General features: G+C 34.0%; 1 protein-coding gene and 2 long non-coding RNA genes across 3 annotated transcripts; all 3 read right to left on the reverse strand.

Annotated features, from left to right (window-relative positions):
- Positions 1-1,977: 1,977 nt before the first annotated feature.
- On the reverse strand, positions 1,978-3,009 carry LOC145040816 (uncharacterized). Its single transcript, XM_078988709.1, has 2 exons — positions 2,427-3,009; positions 1,978-2,357 (listed from the first exon to the last, which is right to left on the reverse strand). The coding sequence occupies exons 1-2, from the start codon at positions 3,007-3,009 to the stop codon at positions 1,978-1,980; spliced, it is 963 nt and encodes a 320-aa protein (XP_078844835.1).
- A 5,031-nt stretch (positions 3,010-8,040) lies between these two features.
- On the reverse strand, positions 8,041-9,739 carry LOC145039221 (uncharacterized). The gene is made up of 3 exons (XR_013679799.1): positions 9,628-9,739; positions 8,738-8,825; positions 8,041-8,224 (listed from the first exon to the last, which is right to left on the reverse strand). It is a non-coding gene; the product is annotated as an uncharacterized LOC145039221 (long non-coding RNA).
- A 5,454-nt stretch (positions 9,740-15,193) lies between these two features.
- On the reverse strand, positions 15,194-16,892 carry LOC145039222 (uncharacterized). The gene is made up of 3 exons (XR_013679800.1): positions 16,781-16,892; positions 15,891-15,978; positions 15,194-15,377 (listed from the first exon to the last, which is right to left on the reverse strand). It is a non-coding gene; the product is annotated as an uncharacterized LOC145039222 (long non-coding RNA).
- Positions 16,893-21,596: the final 4,704 nt, after the last annotated feature.

Raw genomic sequence — 21,596 nt, forward strand, 5'->3', positions numbered from 1 at the left:
TAACCATGAGATGGGAGAAGGGAAAAAAAGAGAAAAATCAGATGTTGTTACTAAGTGGACGGATGTAAAGGAACAAGTGACATGGTTCAATCGAGCATGTGGTTATGCGAAACGTAACAATGTTCGTTATCGTGACGAAGAAGAGTTCTTGGAAGTTGTTACAGAGTTTTATATCTGTCAGCATGACGGAAGAGACTTCGAATATGAGGAAGTTTGGAAGGTTGTTAGAGATAAACAATATTTCAAGTAGACGGCTCTATCTTGTGTTAAGAATAACCAATGGACTTGTGTTTTACGTTAATGCTTTGTTCGTATTATGTCGTTGTTTTTCATGTAATTGTTGTGATGTTTTTAATGGTTCATGGAATCCTTGTTACTAATGTATTCTAATATATCGTGATAACTAATGCAATGACCATTTATTAACTCAAGTTAATCATACGAGTTGCTCACATAATAAACTAAAATACATTTTTTATAAAAGAAATACATACGAAATAGATAAATAATACATGAAAATAACCTACTACATGAAAATAACCTAGTACTCAAATAATAAACTAAAATAGATTCTAAACAAACGGGATATATTTCAAAATATTCCAAGGGGCTTCAAACTAGAATTCCAACCCGTTACTTAATGACTTGTATTCTTCCTTAGCAGCTTCCAAGATAACCTCCTCAGTAGCATTTAAACGGGTGTCGTCAATTTTGGTATAAAGATCGTTGAATAATAGAACTTCGGTTTTCATTTCATACCATCTTGCTAATATGTCTAGTTCTTCACGATCGTTTGTTGTAGCCCTTTGGTTTTCAGCATTGAAAATTTTGGTTAAACGGGTCCAAAACATTGGATCGTTCAACTTGCTTGTCTCGTACACATGAATATAAGCATGTGTAAGAACCAAGAACTCTTCATTGCCCCATGATATAGAACTCATTTTGATTGAAACTAACAGAGTGGAATATAAAAAACAATTTTTGAACAGCAGTATTGGTTTATTTAATAAAGTATTTGTGTAACATAAGATCAATTTATAGTACTCTCTACACAAATTCGCAGTCCAATTTTCTAATATGTCTGCATTTCATAGTCAAAATTAACTGACGAATGCAGTGTACTATACTAAAAACATAACAGAGCACTGTTTGACTTGACAAGTCATCCCCGAACGAGTGACAACACAATACATTGCTGCTTGAATTGACAAGCCATTGCAGCAGCAAATGAAGGAGTCGTTATAAATAGATTTTAATATGAGTTGTAGTTGTTTCGTATTACTTCCATCCCTGCAATTATGGACTCACCACATTCATGGAGGAACGCAGAGGAGGTCGCTTTGGTTCAAGCTTGGATTATAACTGTAGAGGAGGATTTTCCACCGGGTCCCCCACAAGTTCGTGCTGGATCATTTTGGTCTCGTGTCTGTCATTTGTTTCACCATTTAATGGGGCGTAGTCAATATCGAAGAAGAAAAGATGTCAAAGCCAAGTTTCTGGATTTGAAAATGAAGGTGAAAGAATTTCAACGTATTTACAACGAGTTGGATTCTGAACATGCAAATACGGATGAAGACATTCTACGGAAGGTGGCTTTGGAACTATACCGTTTTGAATATGATGGTAGCGAGTTTACCCACTTAGATGCATGGAATGTTTTAAAGAATGTCCCTTATTTTTAATATGCATGTTGGTTATGGTAATGGATTTTCGTTATTTAAGTAGCTTGTTGTCTGTAGGCATCAGTATTTAATAAAAGTCCATTTCTTTTAATATGTGTCGTTTCCTCAAAAGCCAATACATAATACGACATTAATTAAATAACTAATACATAATAAGTCATAAAATATGAAAGAGGTACATAAATAACTAAAAAATAATACAACATAAAATGTAAACAGGTTTCACGGATAACTAATACATAACACGAAACTAATACATAATACTACATAACATATAAAGGTGCTACATGAATAACTACTGCATTGAGGGAGGTAACAGGACCACCGTTTCATTTGGTATTTCCCAATGCACATGCGATGGTATTCTATTCACCAACTCAGATCCATATGCAAGTCGATACACATAACTAGTGAACTTATAATCAACCAATCTGTTTATGGATTCAGATGTACGGGTTCTAAGACATGCTATAGCGTGGGCACATGGTATACCGCTTTTTTGCCATTTACCACAACTACATACAATTCGTTCAAGTTGTACGTTGGTGGTTGCAAAATTATCATCGACCTGATATTTATCCCCATACAAACGTCTAGCATTCCAATTGTAAGACTTGTTGACAGATTTTTGAACTTTCCCCTTAACGTAAGGGGTCAACCCACCAGATAACCTCCCTGAAAATTTTGATATTTTAATACAAATAATAACACATTAAAAAAAGTAAATAAAACAATCTCTCTTACCCGCCACGTCCGCCCGTTCAACATACTTGGATTGTATTGACGTGGTGATTAACTCAATCATCGTTGTTATAGGAAACTCACGTCTGGATAGAACTTGCAAAATTTCAGGGACGTCAATCGATTTAACATTGTAGCGTACTCTTGGGAAAAATGCTCGTGTCCATTTTGAAATCGGAATATCGTCTAGCCAGTAAATTGGACTATGCAAGGAAAATAAAGGTGATTTCCTACATTCAGTTTGCAACCTTTCCAAACACAAGTAAAATTCATCAACGTTGTATGCATTGCATGACTTCCAAAACAACGATTCAGCTTCCGTACTGTTACGTCCCACACAGTCACGTATCTTTCGAGCTATATCTTTAGGACAATATCCATGATAGGAATCCGGGTAGGCACTATAAACACCAAATTCTATTTTATCACACATGTTGCTTATGAAACCAACCTCTATGTCGTGACCTAAACAATCTTTTAACCTCATCATGAACCATCTCCATGATTCTTCACACTCTAAGGTTCCCAGACCAATTGCTAAGAGAAGTGGTTCATGATTTCCATCTACAGCCACTGCGAAGTACATGGTTGTCAGATAGCTCCCAATAAGGGGTAAATAACCCACATATATCAGGGGTATGAAGCACCTAACGAAGGTACGAATCTACATAAAAACGAACACATATTAGTGATGAGTAAAAACTAATCGAGATACATTACCATGAAATATTATGTAAGTCAATAAAATTAGTATGTCATACCACGCAACCTAAAGCCACAAAACAGAATTGGAAGCGGTTGGTATCGGTTTTCTTGATTGCTGTGTAGGTATTAGGATTTGTTCGTTGAAGGTTATGTAAGAAAATTGGTAGTTGAGAAAAGCTTCTTCCGATGTTAGTACTCATTTTCACAACCGATGAAAGTGCTCTACAATCATCACACAAATGAGATTATAAAGAGAAAATATTGTATCTCTAATGGTTCACAATTCATAGTTTAACCTTTTAAATTCGTAGTCAAAGCAGTTCATTTCATAGTCAAATTTCACTGACCGACATGACAATACTACAAAAGGTACTTGTCTGGATTTCGTAGTTCAACTTTTTGAATTCATAGTCAAACCAGTTCATTTCATAGTCAAATTTCACTGACCGACAAGACAATACTACAGAAGGTACTTGTCTGGATTTCGTAGTTCAACTTTTTGAATTCATAGTCAAACCAGTTCATTTCATAGTCAAATTTCACTGACCGACAAGACAAAACTACAGAAGGTACTTGTCTGGATTTCGTAATTCAACTTTTTGAATTCATAGTCAAACCAGTTCATTTCATAGTCAAAAAGATTTGTCTGTATAATGATTTCTTCTATAAAAGGGTGTCACTCAGTATGAAAACTATATCAGTGAAAGCAACTCCTATTTATAAGAAAAACAAGGCTAATGGCATACTGCAATTGCGGAGGAGAACGTATCGTTAGGATTTCGGGAACATCTAAAAACCCAGGAAGATTGTTTTACGCTTGCCCATATTTGGTATCATGTTGTTAACGTCATTCAAATTTAAACCTTCGTGTTTACATCACAAAAATTTATTTTCTTACTGTAAATATTTAATTTAACAGGGACCAAAATGCAGGTTTATCAGTTGGGTTGATGAAGAGAAGGACCAATCTTCTATGGTAATAGCCAAAGTAGCTAACTCTAATAAGCTCTTTCAATCAGAAAATAAGAAGTTAAAGATAGCATTGGTTTGTAGTTGGGTGTTGTTCTTGGCAGTTCTTGTTTACAAGTTGTAAGCTTTTCAATATTGTTTTTATGGTTTTGAAGTTGTTAGGTCAATAAATTGTTGTATTTGTAACGTTAAAAAAAATGTTGTAGTCGTTCTTATGTTCAATGTAATGTTAAGTAATTAGTAGGTCATTAATTTGTTGTAATTGTCGTAACGTATATTTTTGCCGTCCGTTGAGTAAACTGTAAAAATAAAGTAATAATGAAATCCAACATTAATTTTTAAATACATTTATATAATCCAACTACATAGGACCAAGACAAGACCCTCATATAATTTTTGCCATCCGGAGACGGTACTCTAAAGCTGCGTTCTTTGGGTCAATAAGAACACGTATTGGTTGACCTGAAACCAATTGCTCCATAAACATACAAAGAAAAACACCGCAATCTCCCAAATGACTACTTTGTTGGGGAACGTTTTCTTCATAAATGAATTGTATATTCAATGGAATCCTTGGGATGTTCCTCCGGGCCCAATACTTAATCTTGTCCAAATAATTTGCCACCCGACGTTCAAATTTGGAAAAAATTCCTTCAGATTGGAATTTTTCATAAGCACCTCTACCAAGACTGTCATAAATATGCACTTCCATTGACGCTAATCGTAGTTCCCCAAATAGCCAATGATTAGGGGATGAATGAATCGGCAATAAGACCTGTATGAGAATCAGAAAATAAAATTATGTTTATTTACATCACAATACAAAGACATCACAATACAAAAACATAACAAAAAAACGATATTATTTTAAGTATAAACTATTAAGTTTACCGTATCAACATCCCACCAAGCAACCATGAAGTTGGGGTACGTAGCAATACCAGCCATAAACGCCCTCCAGTCCTGTCCTTCTTCCAAAGCATGAGAAACAAAAAAATTTGGAGGCATTATTGTATGTCGGTCGCTCTCAAACCGTCTCTCCATCAAAAGTTGGTACCAAATGGTTATATGCTGCACACATGATACTGTTGTTATTGACTAAAAAACAAATAACTTTTAAAAGAATAAATTAACAATTAATTTACCGCTGACTCCAACCAGCCGTCGTGTGTATGCCCAAACAATGAGCTCCAAAAATCTCTATCTAACACGAAATTAAAAAAACGATGCTGGACATCATATGAATGCAATACATAATTTTGAATGACATCCTCACCGCCTGCTACGTAAGGTTGCAAGCGCAACATGGAGAAGTCATGAGCGACACCAAAAACTGGAGTAGGAACGGGGGTTGTTGATTTCATATCAACCTTCTTTTCTGTTCTTCTTTTTTGCTTTGGTGTCGTCTGCAACTAAAAACAATATTGAAATGTTTAAATCTATATCTTTAATATAGTTCACAAAAACATATAATCATTGGTTTATAAATAAAACGAATACCTCGGTGAAAGGAGTGCACAAATATTGTGATGGTTTTCGACTCCTCGGTTTATCGGGTGTAACTTCTTTGTCATCATCATCGTCTTGAAAATAATCTACATTTCCCGTTATTATTAGTTCGTCTTCGTCCGGCACATCATCATCAAATTTGTTCCCCGCATTGTAATTCCTCTCCTCCCACTCCTACATTAAAACTAATACGTTATACTTAATAACGAAATACACATAATTTAATTAGCAATATTATCTAAATAAACAAAATATTTATATTAATGTAACTATAATAACCTCTTTAACTCCACTATAATCATTTACATCAAACACATCATCATCGAATTTGTTCCCCGCAAACTCATTCCTCTCCTCCAACACCTACATTAAAAATATAACTTTTTACTCAATAAAAAAAGACACTTTATTAAAAAGTAATTATTATAATCGTAAATGTAACATCTATAACAACCTTCTCATCTTGAGTATCACCAAAAACATTTTCAGTTGTATGGTTTTTATTCATTACTTCATCCTGTACAACCTATATTTTCAAATATAAAATATGAACACAGATATTCATATATGTTAATAAAATTAAATAAATAGTGTAGCGTGTAACTAACCTGTTCATCATTAAAAACATCGCTCCAAAATTGCTCATTATTCACTTGTTCAACAAAAACCTCTGTAGGTTGTCGGTTCGTAAACACATGCTGCTCCAATGCATGTAGCCGTTTCAACACCTCGTCTAGCTTGTGTTTCCCACTGCTCCGACCTCTACCATGAGAGCGACCACTGGACGACATACTAGACGAAGATTCGTCTTGTCTCCTAAAATGGTCCCGTACTGGGGATGGAACTGCTTTCCCTTCACCATATACATACTCTTGAAATGACATATAATAAAAAAATGTCATCTCATCATCACCCGGTAGCATGTTTTGTCTTGGTGGTACCCCCGCCTAAAATATTAAACATATTAAAAATGCATATAAAAGTATAATAATCAACTTTATTAATATTAAACGAATTAATTTTAAACCTCCATCTTTGACCAAATCTTGTTCACGTCCACCCATTTCATTTTTTTGTTCCGGTCCATCGTTTCATTCGAGGCAAGTCTTTATTTTTTCTCGATGCATATCCACATGCACGAACAGCCGGAATCATCTCATATATCCATATCTACAATTTTTTACAACAATTACAGTAATAAAGGTTAAAATTAAAATATAAAAACAAACAATAAAACAATTTAAATATAAGAAAATTTTTATACCCTTATTGGAGCCGTAAATCCTGAGACCGAGTACTTTAAAATTTTACCACCCTCAGAAACTGATAAATTATTGTGTATCTTATTCCATGTATCTTCAAGGTCAACATAGGTAAATTCCCAGAGATAGCTACCCCAAGAGAAGCTAACAAAACAAAAAAACAAAATTGATTATTATATAAATTAAAACTTTAATAAAATAGAATTTTTAACGTAAACAAAATATACCTATTCGAGTGATCCAAATTCTCAGCCAAATAAAACCAATCTTGTGGCACCCGATCGTTAACTTCTTTACCCAAAAAACCTTCACACAAAATGTATATCAAACATACTCTAACTGCATCAACATCGTCAAGTGCTAGGAATGTTTGATTTAAAATTAATCTTTTCAGGTCGCCTATTTTCACCGAACTATTAGTATGGTCCGGAAATAGCCGTTCACGAAGTAAACATCTTTTTTTACTGCTTATTAATTTTTCTGACCCTTTTCTCCCAACGTTTTTTGGATACTCCGCAAAGTTGAAGCCGGTAATCAAACAAAACTCTTCCGGCCCATACACCATTTTCGTATTGCCTACTCGAAAATATAAACGTTTTATTCCATCTGGATATAAAACAGGGTCCGGCCGGATCTGATGAAGGAACATTTTATGAAACAATAATGCGTCCCCTTGTAAACGAGGAACATCAATAAAATAACCGAAGACAGTATCTCGGAAAATAGCACGTCGGGCATCATCTAAAACTTCAAATACTTCCCATATGTTACCGCCACAGCCTTTTAAGTTTGCAAAGGCTTTCGTATTCATTAAACTAAAATCATGCTGCAGAAAAAACACAAAAACAAATTAGATAACTAAAAAATATTTTTTTTAAAAAATATTTGATTACAAACTGCAAATAAAATTTCTTAATTACTAATATATATATATCCCATAAAAAAACAATAACATACACATATATAAACAATTTCCCAAGTTATACAACTAATATATTAACGATAGAAAACAATATTCCAAAGTTATACAACTAATATATAAACATTTTATACAAACAATTTCTAACAATATATATATATATATATATTGTAAGACCCCATTCACTAAAATTACCATAAAGCCAAACATGCTACATGCATATTCATAATTATAATTCACACTAGTGGTCTAAATACAAAAGCATGGATACAAACCAACTAAAAGGGTTTTTACAAAGTTTCATAACTAGTTGTATAAATACATAACTACCCAGGAATTTATAATCCATATACATATATGTATACCAAGTAAAAACGTAGTAGTGTCAACTACTCTAAGTCCTCCAACAAAGCCTGTTTACTCTGGATGCTTATCACCTGAAATAGTTAAACACTAAAAGGGATAAGTGGGCGTCACTTAGTGAGTTCAAAAATAGATACAATATAATGCTATGCCATATACATAACAATATGACAGGAACAAAAAGAAACAAAGGACAACAAAGGCTTATATGTGTATCAAATGAAGGGCTTTCCAAATCAATAAACGGTTAGATTCAAGGGATTACAATAATTAAGACACAATAATTTAGGATCATAAGCATCATAAATTCCAGCCCAAGAGGCACATAAAACATAATCCCTTTTAATCATGTTGCTAGAATATACAGGCTTTCAGCCCTACCTAGCCCGAAGCCAATACCAAAGTGATACGAGTCATGCTCTACATGGTCAAAGGCACAAAGCCAATACCAAAGTGATACGAGTCATGCTCTACATGGCCAAAGGCATCAAAATCAATATCAAGTAATAACCACTTAGATCAATAACACAAGAAAGCACATTGCACATATAACACATAACATACAATTGTCCCTATATTGAACTCACTGTGCTGTAACCGAATGTTGCGATAAAATTCCTCTTTTTCTGATGAAATTACACCATCCTCAGGCCTCTAAAACCTTCAATTATACCCCTGGAGTTCATATTTCAAATTTCATAAGCAATTACTCAACTACTCTCAAGTTATGTTGTTTTCAATTTAGAAATTTTAGTTTTTGTTCTTTGTATAGCTGTCACTTGCAGATCTGTTTTACCCTTATTAAATGTCAAAATAACTAATAAATTATACATATTAATAAAATAGACTCTTATATCTTTCTAATGCCACTGACCTCACATTTTTATGATTTTTCTATAATTTACTATGAATTTTACAAAACAGCATCCTAAAGCTGTCAAAATGTTCCAAAGCTGTCAAAATTCAGCCTTACTGCACTGAACATATAGCTGTTTTCACCCCTTTTAAGTCCGGAATTAGATTTTGGTTTTAAAACAAAAATCAAAGTAGACATTCTCAGCTTTCCAGGGATATATAGCACATCTCCATACGATTTTTCTATAATTTTTGGTGATTTTTACAAAAACAGGACAATTATACCCTTTATAATTTCATTTTACCCTTTACATGATCAAACCTCATGATCAATATCACCAAGTTCTTCTTTTACAATGATAACACTGAATATTTTAGTAATCCATTCTAATTCAAGTATAAACCATGGGTTTCATTATTAATTTTCACTAATTACTCTTAAACCATATGATTAATTCTCAAGTTTACATGTAGTTACTTGATTTCCATTTAAGATTCTAGGTTAATAACATAAACTCATGCCTAATTTCATTAAATCAGTGGTAAACCCACTTTGATCAAACCCTAATCTCTTAATAACTCACTAATTACAAGGGTTAATCCAAAAATTAAGAGTTCATACCTTGATTACTAGACTTGATACTTCAAGAACACTCAAAATCTTGATTTAATCTTCAAAACTTGATCAAGATTGATCATGTATGTGAAAATCTCCCATAGGGATGGTGACGAACTGAAAATGGCAGGAAAATGACTCAAAATCGTGTTTCAATGGGTAAAAACCCGAGTTGGGTCGGGTTTGACCCGGTTTGGGTACCCGTTTTACCCCTAAACACTAAAAATTGCATAACTTTTCGCTCGAAACTCCGTTTTCGATGAGGTTTTCGCCTGTACGTTTCTAACGAGATAATTTACAACTTCCAATAAAAATATCCCAGAAAAGATCTTCCAATAAAATCAGATTTAATTATTTTTAACTTAGACGTTATACTTTCGTTAATTCCGATAGTTGACTTTTTGATCGGAATCACATAAGACTTCCCTATCACCTCTAATACATTCCAAATGATTCTAAACTTAGTTTAACTTCAAATATTATAAACCTATTTCGTTAGAAATCAACGCTTAAAACCATACCGAAAATAATATATATATATATATATATATATATATATATATATATATATATATATATTTTTAAACGCTTACAATTCTATTTTACTATAACTACCTACTTTAAACGTTTAAAACAACATAATATATAATAATATTCATTTTTAAACTAACAATCATATGAAACATGATAATTAAACAAGGTTACTAAAGTGTATGTTACAAATACCTCCTCCTTTTGAGGATTTCGTCCCCGAAATCACGACGATTTAAACAAACGGGGATATTTTTCTCTTATGTCATTCTTATTTTCCCAAGTATAATTTGGGCCTCGATGATGTTTCCACTTGACAAGCACTAACTCCACTTCTTTATTACGCAGATCAACCGTTCTCTCATTTATAATCTCTTCAGGTTCTTCTATATATCTTAACTTATTATCCAATTTCACCTCTGATAATGGAACTGTCTCATCATAGATGCTCAAGCATTTGCGTAGATAGCTCACATGAAACACATCATGAATACCTGCCAAATCTTCCGGCAATTCCAAGCGGTATGCTTGTTTACCAACTCTCTGGATGATTTTGAAAGGACCAACAAATCTAGGACTTAGTTTTCCTTTCTTCCCAAATCGCATAATGCCTTTCCACGGGGATACTTTTAGCATTACGAAATCACCCACCTGGAATTCTATGGGTCGTCTCCTCTTTTCTGTATAGGACTTCTGTCGATCCTGGGCCGCTTTCATTCTTTCTCGTACAATTTGAATCTTGTCGGTGGTGTCTTGAATCATTTCAGGGCCTCCAAGGATCTTTTGTCCTATGTCTCGCCAACACAATGGTGTACGACATTTGCGACCATATAATGCTTCATATGGTGGCATTTTGATTGAAGCGTGGTAACTGTTATTATACGAAAATTCAACAAGAGGTAAGTATTTATCCCAGTTACCACCGAACTCCAAGACACATGCACGAAGCATATCTTCTACGGTTTGGATTGTTCTCTCTGTCTGACCATCTGTCTGGGGATGATAAGTTGTGCTGAGAGCAACTCGAGATCCCATTTCACGTTGCATACTTGCCCAAAAGTGAGAAGTGAAGCGAGTATCACGATCGGAAATGATCTTTAATGGCACACCGTGTCTTGCAACAATTTCATCCAAGTATACTTGTGCGTATTTCTCCATTGGATCCGTTTCACGCATGGCAAGAAAATGAGCGCTTTTAGTCAGGCGATCGACAATTACCCAAATGCTATCATGTTGCTAGCAGTCTTTGGCAATTTGGTAATAAAATCCATGGACAGTTCTTCCCATTTCCATACAGGAACACTAAGACTTTCTGGGGTTCCATAAGGCTTTTGGTGCTCTGCTTTGACTTGTAAGCATACTAAGCATTCCTGTACATATCTTCCAATGTCTCTCTTTAATCCAGGCCACCAATAATCAGCTCTTACATCATAGTACATTTTACTTGTACCAGGATGTATTGAAAGTTTAGATTTATGGGCTTCATCTAAAATCTTCTGTCTTAATCCACCAATCTTTGGAATCCATAGCCGATTCTTGAATACTTTTAATCCTCGCGGATCATCAAGTAAAGCATCATTATAATGTATCATCCCTTCTTTCTTCACATTTTCTGGCTTTAGGGCCTCTTCTTGCCATTTCTTTAGTTCATCTAGAATAGTGAATTTTACTGTGGTATGAGTAATAGCATAACACATACTATTACGATAAATTTTTCTGCTAAGTGCATCGGCAACTACATTGGCTTTTCCAGGATGATATAGGATTTCACAGTCATAATCTTTGATCAGCTCCATGGCTCGTTGTTGTCTCATATTCAAAGTTTGCTGACTGAATATGTACTTGAGACTTTTGTGGTCAGTAAATAATTGGCATTTTGTACCAAAAAGATAATGCCTCCAAAGTTTTAGGGCAAATACCACTGCAGCGAGTTCGAGATCATGAGTGGGATAATTCTTTTCATAATCTTTCAGTTGTCTTGAGGCATAGGCTATCACTTTGCCATGTTGCATCAACACACAACCGAGTCCCAATCTTGAAGCATCGCTGTATACGGAGAAATCATCATCACCTTCTGGGAGTGATAAGATTGGAGCATGAGTCAAAAGATCTTTTAGAGTTGAGAAAGCTTTTTCTTGGGCTTCACCCCATTCAAACTTTACTTCCTTCCTTGTAAGACTCGTGAGCGGTATGGCTATACGAGAAAAGTCTTTAATGAATCTCCGGTAATATCCCGCGAGACCCAAGAAACTACGAATTTCGGAAGCATTACGGGGCACTTCCCAATTTTGAATGGCTTCGATTTTGATAGGATCTACAGATACACCATCACTAGAAATAACATGGCCAAGAAATTGAACTTGGCGAAGCCAGAATTCACATTTCGAGAATTTAGCATATAGTTTCTCCTTTCGAAGAAGTTCTAACACCGCACGAATATGAATGGCATGATCAGATTCAGACTTGGAATAGATTAGAATATCGTCAATGAATACGATGACTGATTTATCGAGCATTGGGCGACATACCCGATTCATCATATCCATGAATACAGCAGGAGCATTTGTTAAACCAAACGGCATAACAAGGAATTCATAATGCCCATATCGAGTACGAAAAGCAGTCTTCGGCACATCCTGCTCGTGAACTTTCAACTGATGATATCCAGATCTCAAATCAATCTTCGAGAAATAGCTAACACCCTGAAGTTGATCAAATAAATTATCAATGCGAGGTAGTGGGTACTTGTTTTTGATAGTCACCTTATTCAGCTCACGATAATCAATGCACATCCGCATCGATCCGTCCTTCTTCTTGACAAACAATACAGGAGCTCCCCAGGGAGAAGTACTCGGTCGGATAAAGCCTTTGTCAAGTAATTCCTGCAGTTGGATCATCATTTCTTTCATCTCTGTTGGCGCGAGACGATAAGGAGTCTTTGCAATCGGAGCAGCACTAGGCACAAGGTCAATTCGGAATTCTACTTGCCTATCCGGAGGAAGGCCAGGCAAGTCATCGGGGAAAACATCAGGATATTCGTTAACAACATGAACATCATTTACTGTTTTCTTCTCCTCTTTTGAGACATCAACTGAGTAGGCCAGATAGATAGAACACCCCTTCGATATGAATTTACGAGCTTTAAGGAAAGAGATTATTTTGAAGATTCTTTGTTCACCATAGACATAAATAGGATTCTCCCCTTCAATAGGAATGCGTACTATCTTTTCATAGCACAAGAGTTCTGCACGGTTCTTTGATAACCAGTCAATGCCGAGAATGATATCAAAGTTGGGTAGGGAGATAGGAATCAAATTGGCAAGAAAATTATAACCTTCAATTTCTATGACACAATCTCTATAGACTTTATCAACAATTAATGATACACTTCCCGCGGTATCTACATGAAATGGTTGGGCGAGTGCATAACAAGCAATTTGAAAAGAACGCGCAAATTCACGAGACACAGAAGAATCTGAGGCACCAGAATCAAATAAGATGTGAGCAGGTCTAGAATTGACGAGAAATGTACCAGTCACAACATTCGGGTCCTCGCGTGCCTCATCTGGGGTAATCTGGAATGCACGGCCTTTAGCCTTTAGCACATACTCCTTTTGGGTTGAAGTACCCACTGGTTGTTGAACGGAAGCTTGACTTCTCACCATTTGGCTGGTAAGAGTTGGGCAGAAACGCTTTCTGTGGCCAGTAACACCGCAAGCATAACATGTAACATTCCTCATCGGGCAAACGGGCTTCATATGACCTGTTTCTCCGCATCCATAGCAAATCACCGGTCCTTTTCCTACCCTACATTGACCCTGGTGGCTCTTTCCACATTTCTGGCATGGTGGTGGAGCTCTCGACTAAAGAGAAAAAGATTGTGGCCGACCGCGACCACGAAAGGCGCTCTGAGATTGTACTTTTGTGCTAAGATCAGATCGAGCAGATTGACCCGATGGATTAGTTGAAACAGAAACAGTTCGATCAACACGTGGATGCTTCGGGACAGAAAGAGTGGCACCACGTATCTCTAAGTCATGCTCGCGCTTTCGGGCATACTCAACAGCTTTATCGAATGATAGAATATCCCGATTGATCACGAAATCACGGATTTCATACCGTAACCCTTCCATGAATAACTGACTTTTATCGTCTTCAGTCGGGATATACTTCGCAGCAAACCGTGCCTTTTGATTGAATTGAGTTTCATATTCGGTCACAGTCATTCCTCCTTGCTTAAGTTCGAGGAACTCCTTCTCTAGTCTTCTCCTCATATCTAGAGGACAATATTTTCCTAGAAAGCGGATTTTAAACATCTCCCAAGATAAATTCTCCTGGTCATACTCGTTAAGAGCTTCAAATGTCGTTTCCCACCAGACTAAGGCTTCTCCAATGAGCATTGCAGAAGCATAGTTAACCTTGTCTTCATTAACCACATGGGAGATACGAAATACTTTTTCTGTGTTCTGGATCCAGGTAAGAGCAACAATGGGATCAAGGACACCTGAAAACTCTGTAGCACCACTACTCTTGAAAGTTTTGAATGAGGGACGTTTCGCTTTCTCTCTTGAAGACTCTCCGGTGGCTTTCTCTTTACCCTTATCACTATCCCTTTTGTGTTGTTCGAGAGTTTGTCGAATAACACCAGTAAGTTTATCCAAAAGTCGCTCCTCACGAGGGGATATTGGAGTATCTCCCTCATTAAGATGAAGATCTCCACCCACATCTGGTGTATGACTACCCTCCTGCTCAGCCATTGCTCTGAAAAATTTGGAGTAACATAACACGTAAGAATATAAGGATTTATCATTACCCAACACCCCACTTAAGTCTTTCCTATGGTTTGTATCCATATACGGACAATAAATTTGTTCTTATATTGAACTTCCAACAGTTTAAGTCTAAATACCAATTCGTGGTATTTAGTTCGCTTAAACCAGTGCTCTGATACCATAATTGTAAGACCCCATTCACTAAAATTACCATAAAGCCAAACATGCTACATGCATATTCATAATTATAATTCACACTAGTGGTCTAAATACAAAAGCATGGATACAAACCAACTAAAAGGGTTTTTACAAAGTTTCATAACTAGTTGTATAAATACATAACTACCCAGGAATTTATAATCCATATACATATATGTATACCAAGTAAAAACGTAGTAGTGTCAACTACTCTAAGTCCTCCAACAAAGCCTGTTTACTCTGGATGCTTATCACCTGAAATAGTTAAACACTAAAAGGGATAAGTGGGCGTCACTTAGTGAGTTCAAAAATAGATACAATATAATGCTATGCCATATACATAACAATATGACAGGAACAAAAAGAAACAAAGGACAACAAAGGCTTATATGTGTATCAAATGAAGGGCTTTCCAAATCAATAAACGGTTAGATTCAAGGGATTACAATAATTAAGACACAATAATTTAGGATCATAAGCATCATAAATTCCAGCCCAAGAGGCACATAAAACATAATCCCTTTTAATCATGTTGCTAGAATATACAGGCTTTCAGCCCTACCTAGCCCGAAGCCAATACCAAAGTGATACGAGTCATGCTCTACATGGTCAAAGGCACAAAGCCAATACCAAAGTGATACGAGTCATGCTCTACATGGCCAAAGGCATCAAAATCAATATCAAGTAATAACCACTTAGATCAATAACACAAGAAAGCACATTGCACATATAACACATAACATACAATTGTCCCTATATTGAACTCACTGTGCTGTAACCGAATGTTGCGATAAAATTCCTCTTTTTCTGATGAAATTACACCATCCTCAGGCCTCTAAAACCTTCAATTATACCCCTGGAGTTCATATTTCAAATTTCATAAGCAATTACTCAACTACTCTCAAGTTATGTTGTTTTCAATTTAGAAATTTTAGTTTTTGTTCTTTGTATAGCTGTCACTTGCAGATCTGTTTTACCCTTATTAAATGTCAAAATAACTAATAAATTATACATATTAATAAAATAGACTCTTATATCTTTCTAATGCCACTGACCTCACATTTTTATGATTTTTCTATAATTTACTATGAATTTTACAAAACAGCATCCTAAAGCTGTCAAAATGTTCCAAAGCTGTCAAAATTCAGCCTTACTGCACTGAACATATAGCTGTTTTCACCCCTTTTAAGTCCGGAATTAGATTTTGGTTTTAAAACAAAAATCAAAGTAGACATTCTCAGCTTTCCAGGGATATATAGCACATCTCCATACGATTTTTCTATAATTTTTGGTGATTTTTACAAAAACAGGACAATTATACCCTTTATAATTTCATTTTACCCTTTACATGATCAAACCTCATGATCAATATCACCAAGTTCTTCTTTTACAATGATAACACTGAATATTTTAGTAATCCATTCTAATTCAAGTATAAACCATGGGTTTCATTATTAATTTTCACTAATTACTCTTAAACCATATGATTAATTCTCAAGTTTACATGTAGTTACTTGATTTCCATTTAAGATTCTAGGTTAATAACATAAACTCATGCCTAATTTCATTAAATCAGTGGTAAACCCACTTTGATCAAACCCTAATCTCTTAATAACTCACTAATTACAAGGGTTAATCCAAAAATTAAGAGTTCATACCTTGATTACTAGACTTGATACTTCAAGAACACTCAAAATCTTGATTTAATCTTCAAAACTTGATCAAGATTGATCATGTATGTGAAAATCTCCCATAGGGATGGTGACGAACTGAAAATGGCAGGAAAATGACTCAAAATCGTGTTTCAATGGGTAAAAACCCGAGTTGGGTCGGGTTTGACCCGGTTTGGGTACCCGTTTTACCCCTAAACACTAAAAATTGCATAACTTTTCGCTCGAAACTCCGTTTTCGATGAGGTTTTCGCCTGTACGTTTCTAACGAGATAATTTACAACTTCCAATAAAAATATCCCAGAAAAGATCTTCCAATAAAATCAGATTTAATTATTTTTAACTTAGACGTTATACTTTCGTTAATTCCGATAGTTGACTTTTTGATCGGAATCACATAAGACTTCCCTATCACCTCTAATACATTCCAAATGATTCTAAACTTAGTTTAACTTCAAATATTATAAACCTATTTCGTTAGAAATCAACGCTTAAAACCATACCGAAAATAATATATATATATATATATATATATATATATATATATATATATATATATATATATATATATATATTTTTAAACGCTTACAATTCTATTTTACTATAACTACCTACTTTAAACGTTTAAAACAACATAATATATAATAATATTCATTTTTAAACTAACAATCATATGAAACATGATAATTAAACAAGGTTACTAAAGTGTATGTTACATATATATATATATATATATATATATATATATATATATATATATATATATATATATATATATATACACAAAATTTTCAACTTATACAAATGTTTTACTTAAACGACAAACACAAACAATTTCTAACAATATATATAAAACAAATTTTCAACTAATACAAATGTTTTACTTATACGACAAACACAAACAATTTCTAACATTATATATACCACAAATTTTCAACTTATACAAACGTTATACCTATACGACAAATATATATACAAACAACTATTTTGCACTTTATATAAACAACTATACGATTAGAATATACAAGATTTCAGGTTATACAACAACTAAAAAAATATTAACCCTATCAAACACAACAAAATTAAACTTTTTTAACACATCCTTAATACAACAAATGATACAAAAAAAGAGATCGTTGACATTAAAAGAGTAAAAATCTAACCATATTTGCGGGATTATTGACATAATTCTCCATTTTCTTCAAAAACTAGCAAAAAATCGGAGCTAACCCAAACTTAGAAAGAGTTTTTGTGTAGTGAAGGGTGAAAAATGAAGGAAAAAAAAAAAAAAAAACGTTTTTATAATCAAATTAAGGGCATTTCGCAGATAAGAAGCCCATTTCGCAGATGGGGCTTCTCATCTGCGAAAGTACAAGTGCCTAAAGCACAACTGTGCTTTAGGCACTTGTACTTTCGCAAAAAAAAAAAAAAAAAAGGCCATTTGCGAAAGTACAAGTGCCTAAAGCACAACTGTGCTTTAGGCACTTGTACTTTCGCAAAAATTTAAAAAAAAAAAGCCATTTGCGAAAGTACAAGTGCCTAAAGCACAACTGTGCTTTAGGCACTTGTACTTTCGCAGATGAGAAGCCTATTTCGCAGATGGGACCTTCTCATCTGTGAAAGTACAAATGCCTAAAGCACAACTGTGCTTTAGGCACTTGTACTTTCGCAAAAATTTAAAAAAAAAGGGCCATCTGCGAAGTACAAGTGCCTAAAGTACAACTGTGCTTTAGGCACTTGTACTTTCGCAGATGAGAAGCCCATTTCGCAGATGGGACCTTCTCATCTGCGAAATGGGTGGTTATTTTTGTAATTTCGATTTTTTTTGGCTATTTTTGTAATATCATTAGTGTAAATGGCTATTTTTGTAAATTTCTCTTAATATAATTATTAATATGCTGTTTTAATTTTTCTTAATAAACGGTTCTAATCTTTTATTATGTTGTTTTAATTTTCTATTTTTCTTAGTAAACGGTTTTAATCTTTTATATTATTATTTTATTTGTTCCGATTTTGTTTAACGTCCGATATTATACTTTTGTCTCACACGTTCGTAAATCTAATGTTTTTTTTATTAGTGGTAATGGCCCATGCAACCATTTGGTTCTTGCTTTTACTTTTGGGTTATATTTTAATAAATATTATAAATTGTAGACAGGTAAAATATATTATAGATTTTAACATAATTAATATATTCATGGAAATAATAATAATAAGAGTTGTACGTCACAAATAAAACATTTTACATTTATATAGATATCGATCTTTTAAAATTTAATAAAATATTTTAATTTGATGTAATTTGAAAATTATTATTTGAAGGTTTGTAAATCATTTAAATGGCAGTGGCAGTTAGGAATTTAAAATAATAGTATCCGTATTACATTTCTAACACCCAATCAAAAATAGGTATAAAGTAAAATGATTATGTAATAATTATGACAATCTAAGGAAAAAATAGATGTAGTTATTGGGGGCTATGGTTAGACTATAAAGGGGTATGGATAGCCTAACTCGTCGCACATTTGCTTCCATCTTCCCAATCATTACCTAGAAAGTCGAAATGGCAGGATGTATAAGATGAGGAGTTGATTGGTTTTATCAATCTTCGATTGGTTAATAGGCTTTTATTTGTATTGCAAAACAAGTTCCGTCAAGAACATAAGAAATGTAATTTCTGTTAACTCTCATATCTTCACTCCCGATTTCTCTAAACTCTTCACTCTTGTCTCTCAATTGCTACCAAGAACAAAGAAGATTTTCTTTTTCATTTTTTGATACTCTTTGTTGCTATGATTTCCATAAATCTCTGAATGTTTTTTTTCTCCGCGATCTAGAACTAATCATATTTTGGAATGGAAGTATTCTGCTGTATGGTTCTTATTATGGATGAATGTGCCCCTATTGCTACGAAATTACTTAATTCTTAGTTTGTTGCTTAGCTTTTCTAGATTTCATTTTTTCTTATCTAATAACAAATTTATCGTTTTGGAATTTTACCCAGGTGTTGTGTAATGTTGTTTGCCATGTTTGGTTTGGACGATTCTGCCCTTGATGCTATAACCCGCTCATAGACGTGTATTTAGTTAAAGTTGTCAATTTAATGTAACCCGAAGTTTGGATTCAAATAATATTAAAGGGATAGATCGGATGGAAGATTATGCCCTTTGATTTTATGCCCCGTGAGTTTGATTACCTTAATTGGATTGTACTACAATTCTAACAATGTTTTGTTGCTGACACATTCCTTGTTCCCAATTTTGATAAACGATTTTAAGAGTATTTGTTTCAAGTTTGACATTATATTACAAATTGATGAACAAAGTGACATGTTTCTCTAATTTAGATATTATATTGATATTTAAGATAATGACATTAGGATTTGTGTATTTATCACATTCCAATAGTTTAATGTATATAGTTTTTGTTTACTTGTGTTTCACAGTTAATAATTTTGTTTGATTCTATTTTTTAAATCGATTACATTAGGCGTAAATCTAATGAACTTGTTGAAAATGCTAAAGTTAACTATGATATATATATATATATATATATATATATATATATAATAATAATAATAATAATAATAATAATAATAATAATAATAATAATAATAATAATAATAATAAATGTATTGGGGCATTGTTAAGTTTTTTCGCTCAGGGCATTAAAAACCTATGGACAGGCCCTATCCATTGCGTGCGTTAAAGATGAACCCACTGATTTGTGGGCTTTGGCTAATCATCTATTGGCAGAAAAGAAAAAAAAAACAAACATGAAGAGAGGGAATGTGGATGATTGACACAAGGAGATAAGGACAGGGAGTTCGACGAGTTTTGTGAGTGTGTGTGCAATTGAGGCTTTCGATCATGAATTAATTTGGTAAGCTCTCTATTTTTCTACTATCTCATGTGAATAACTGTACTTTCTATCAATTGGATTAGGATTATGATGTTGAATTGCTACCCATTACTGTTAATAATCTTGTGCTCTTTGACTTCAAATTATATGATTTCTTGCGAGTTCAATGGTGGCTAGAAATTGTTCAATAATTATTGATTAAATTCCTGAGTCTTCCACCTCATGTGTTTTTATTACAATTTCTAGTGTTGTGATAAAAGTCATGAAATCAAATTGCTTTTATTGGTGCGATTTGTCTTGCTTTCTTTCTCTCTACAGCTTATGATTTCATGTGCATATATTTCAGCATAAAACCATGTTTTTAACAATCCAAAAGGTTGTCAAAACATTTCCAAAATGCCTTTATAAGTGGCATAACAGCTGATGAAAGTTAAAACTTAAGTTGTGTTTTCTCTTTAAGCAATATACTTTGTTTTCCCCTACAAGCATTGTACTTTGAGTCATGGTTTGAAATTGAAAATTTCTTTTTGATTCCATGACATGTTTCTAATGTTAAGAACTCAATTTTTAGCTTTATAATCATTTTTAGTTATGGCTTAATGGGTTAAGTTGTCAATTAACACTTTAAAATCAAAGTTGGGAATTGTAGGAAAATGTCTATTCTACCCCTATTTTGTAAAAAATCTAAAAGAATCATCGAGGATCGTATTTAGGATCCATAAACTCTCAAAGTTCAAATTTCGAGTCTAGTTTGTCCTTGATTTTTCCCAGGACCTGATGTTGTCTCTAACCAATGTGAAAATCATCATTTTCACTAACAGGTCATAAATTAATTGCACATATATGTTGTCACACCCCTGAACTAGGACGGTGGAAACATCCACGACGGATATCTTCATCGTATAGTATCATAACAATCGAGTATGAATGAAACATAACATTC

Source organism: Lactuca saligna, chromosome 4 (assembly GCF_052625555.1).
Source record: "Lactuca saligna cultivar CGN05327 chromosome 4, ASM5262555v1, whole genome shotgun sequence".
NCBI lineage: Eukaryota > Viridiplantae > Streptophyta > Magnoliopsida > Asterales > Asteraceae > Lactuca > Lactuca saligna.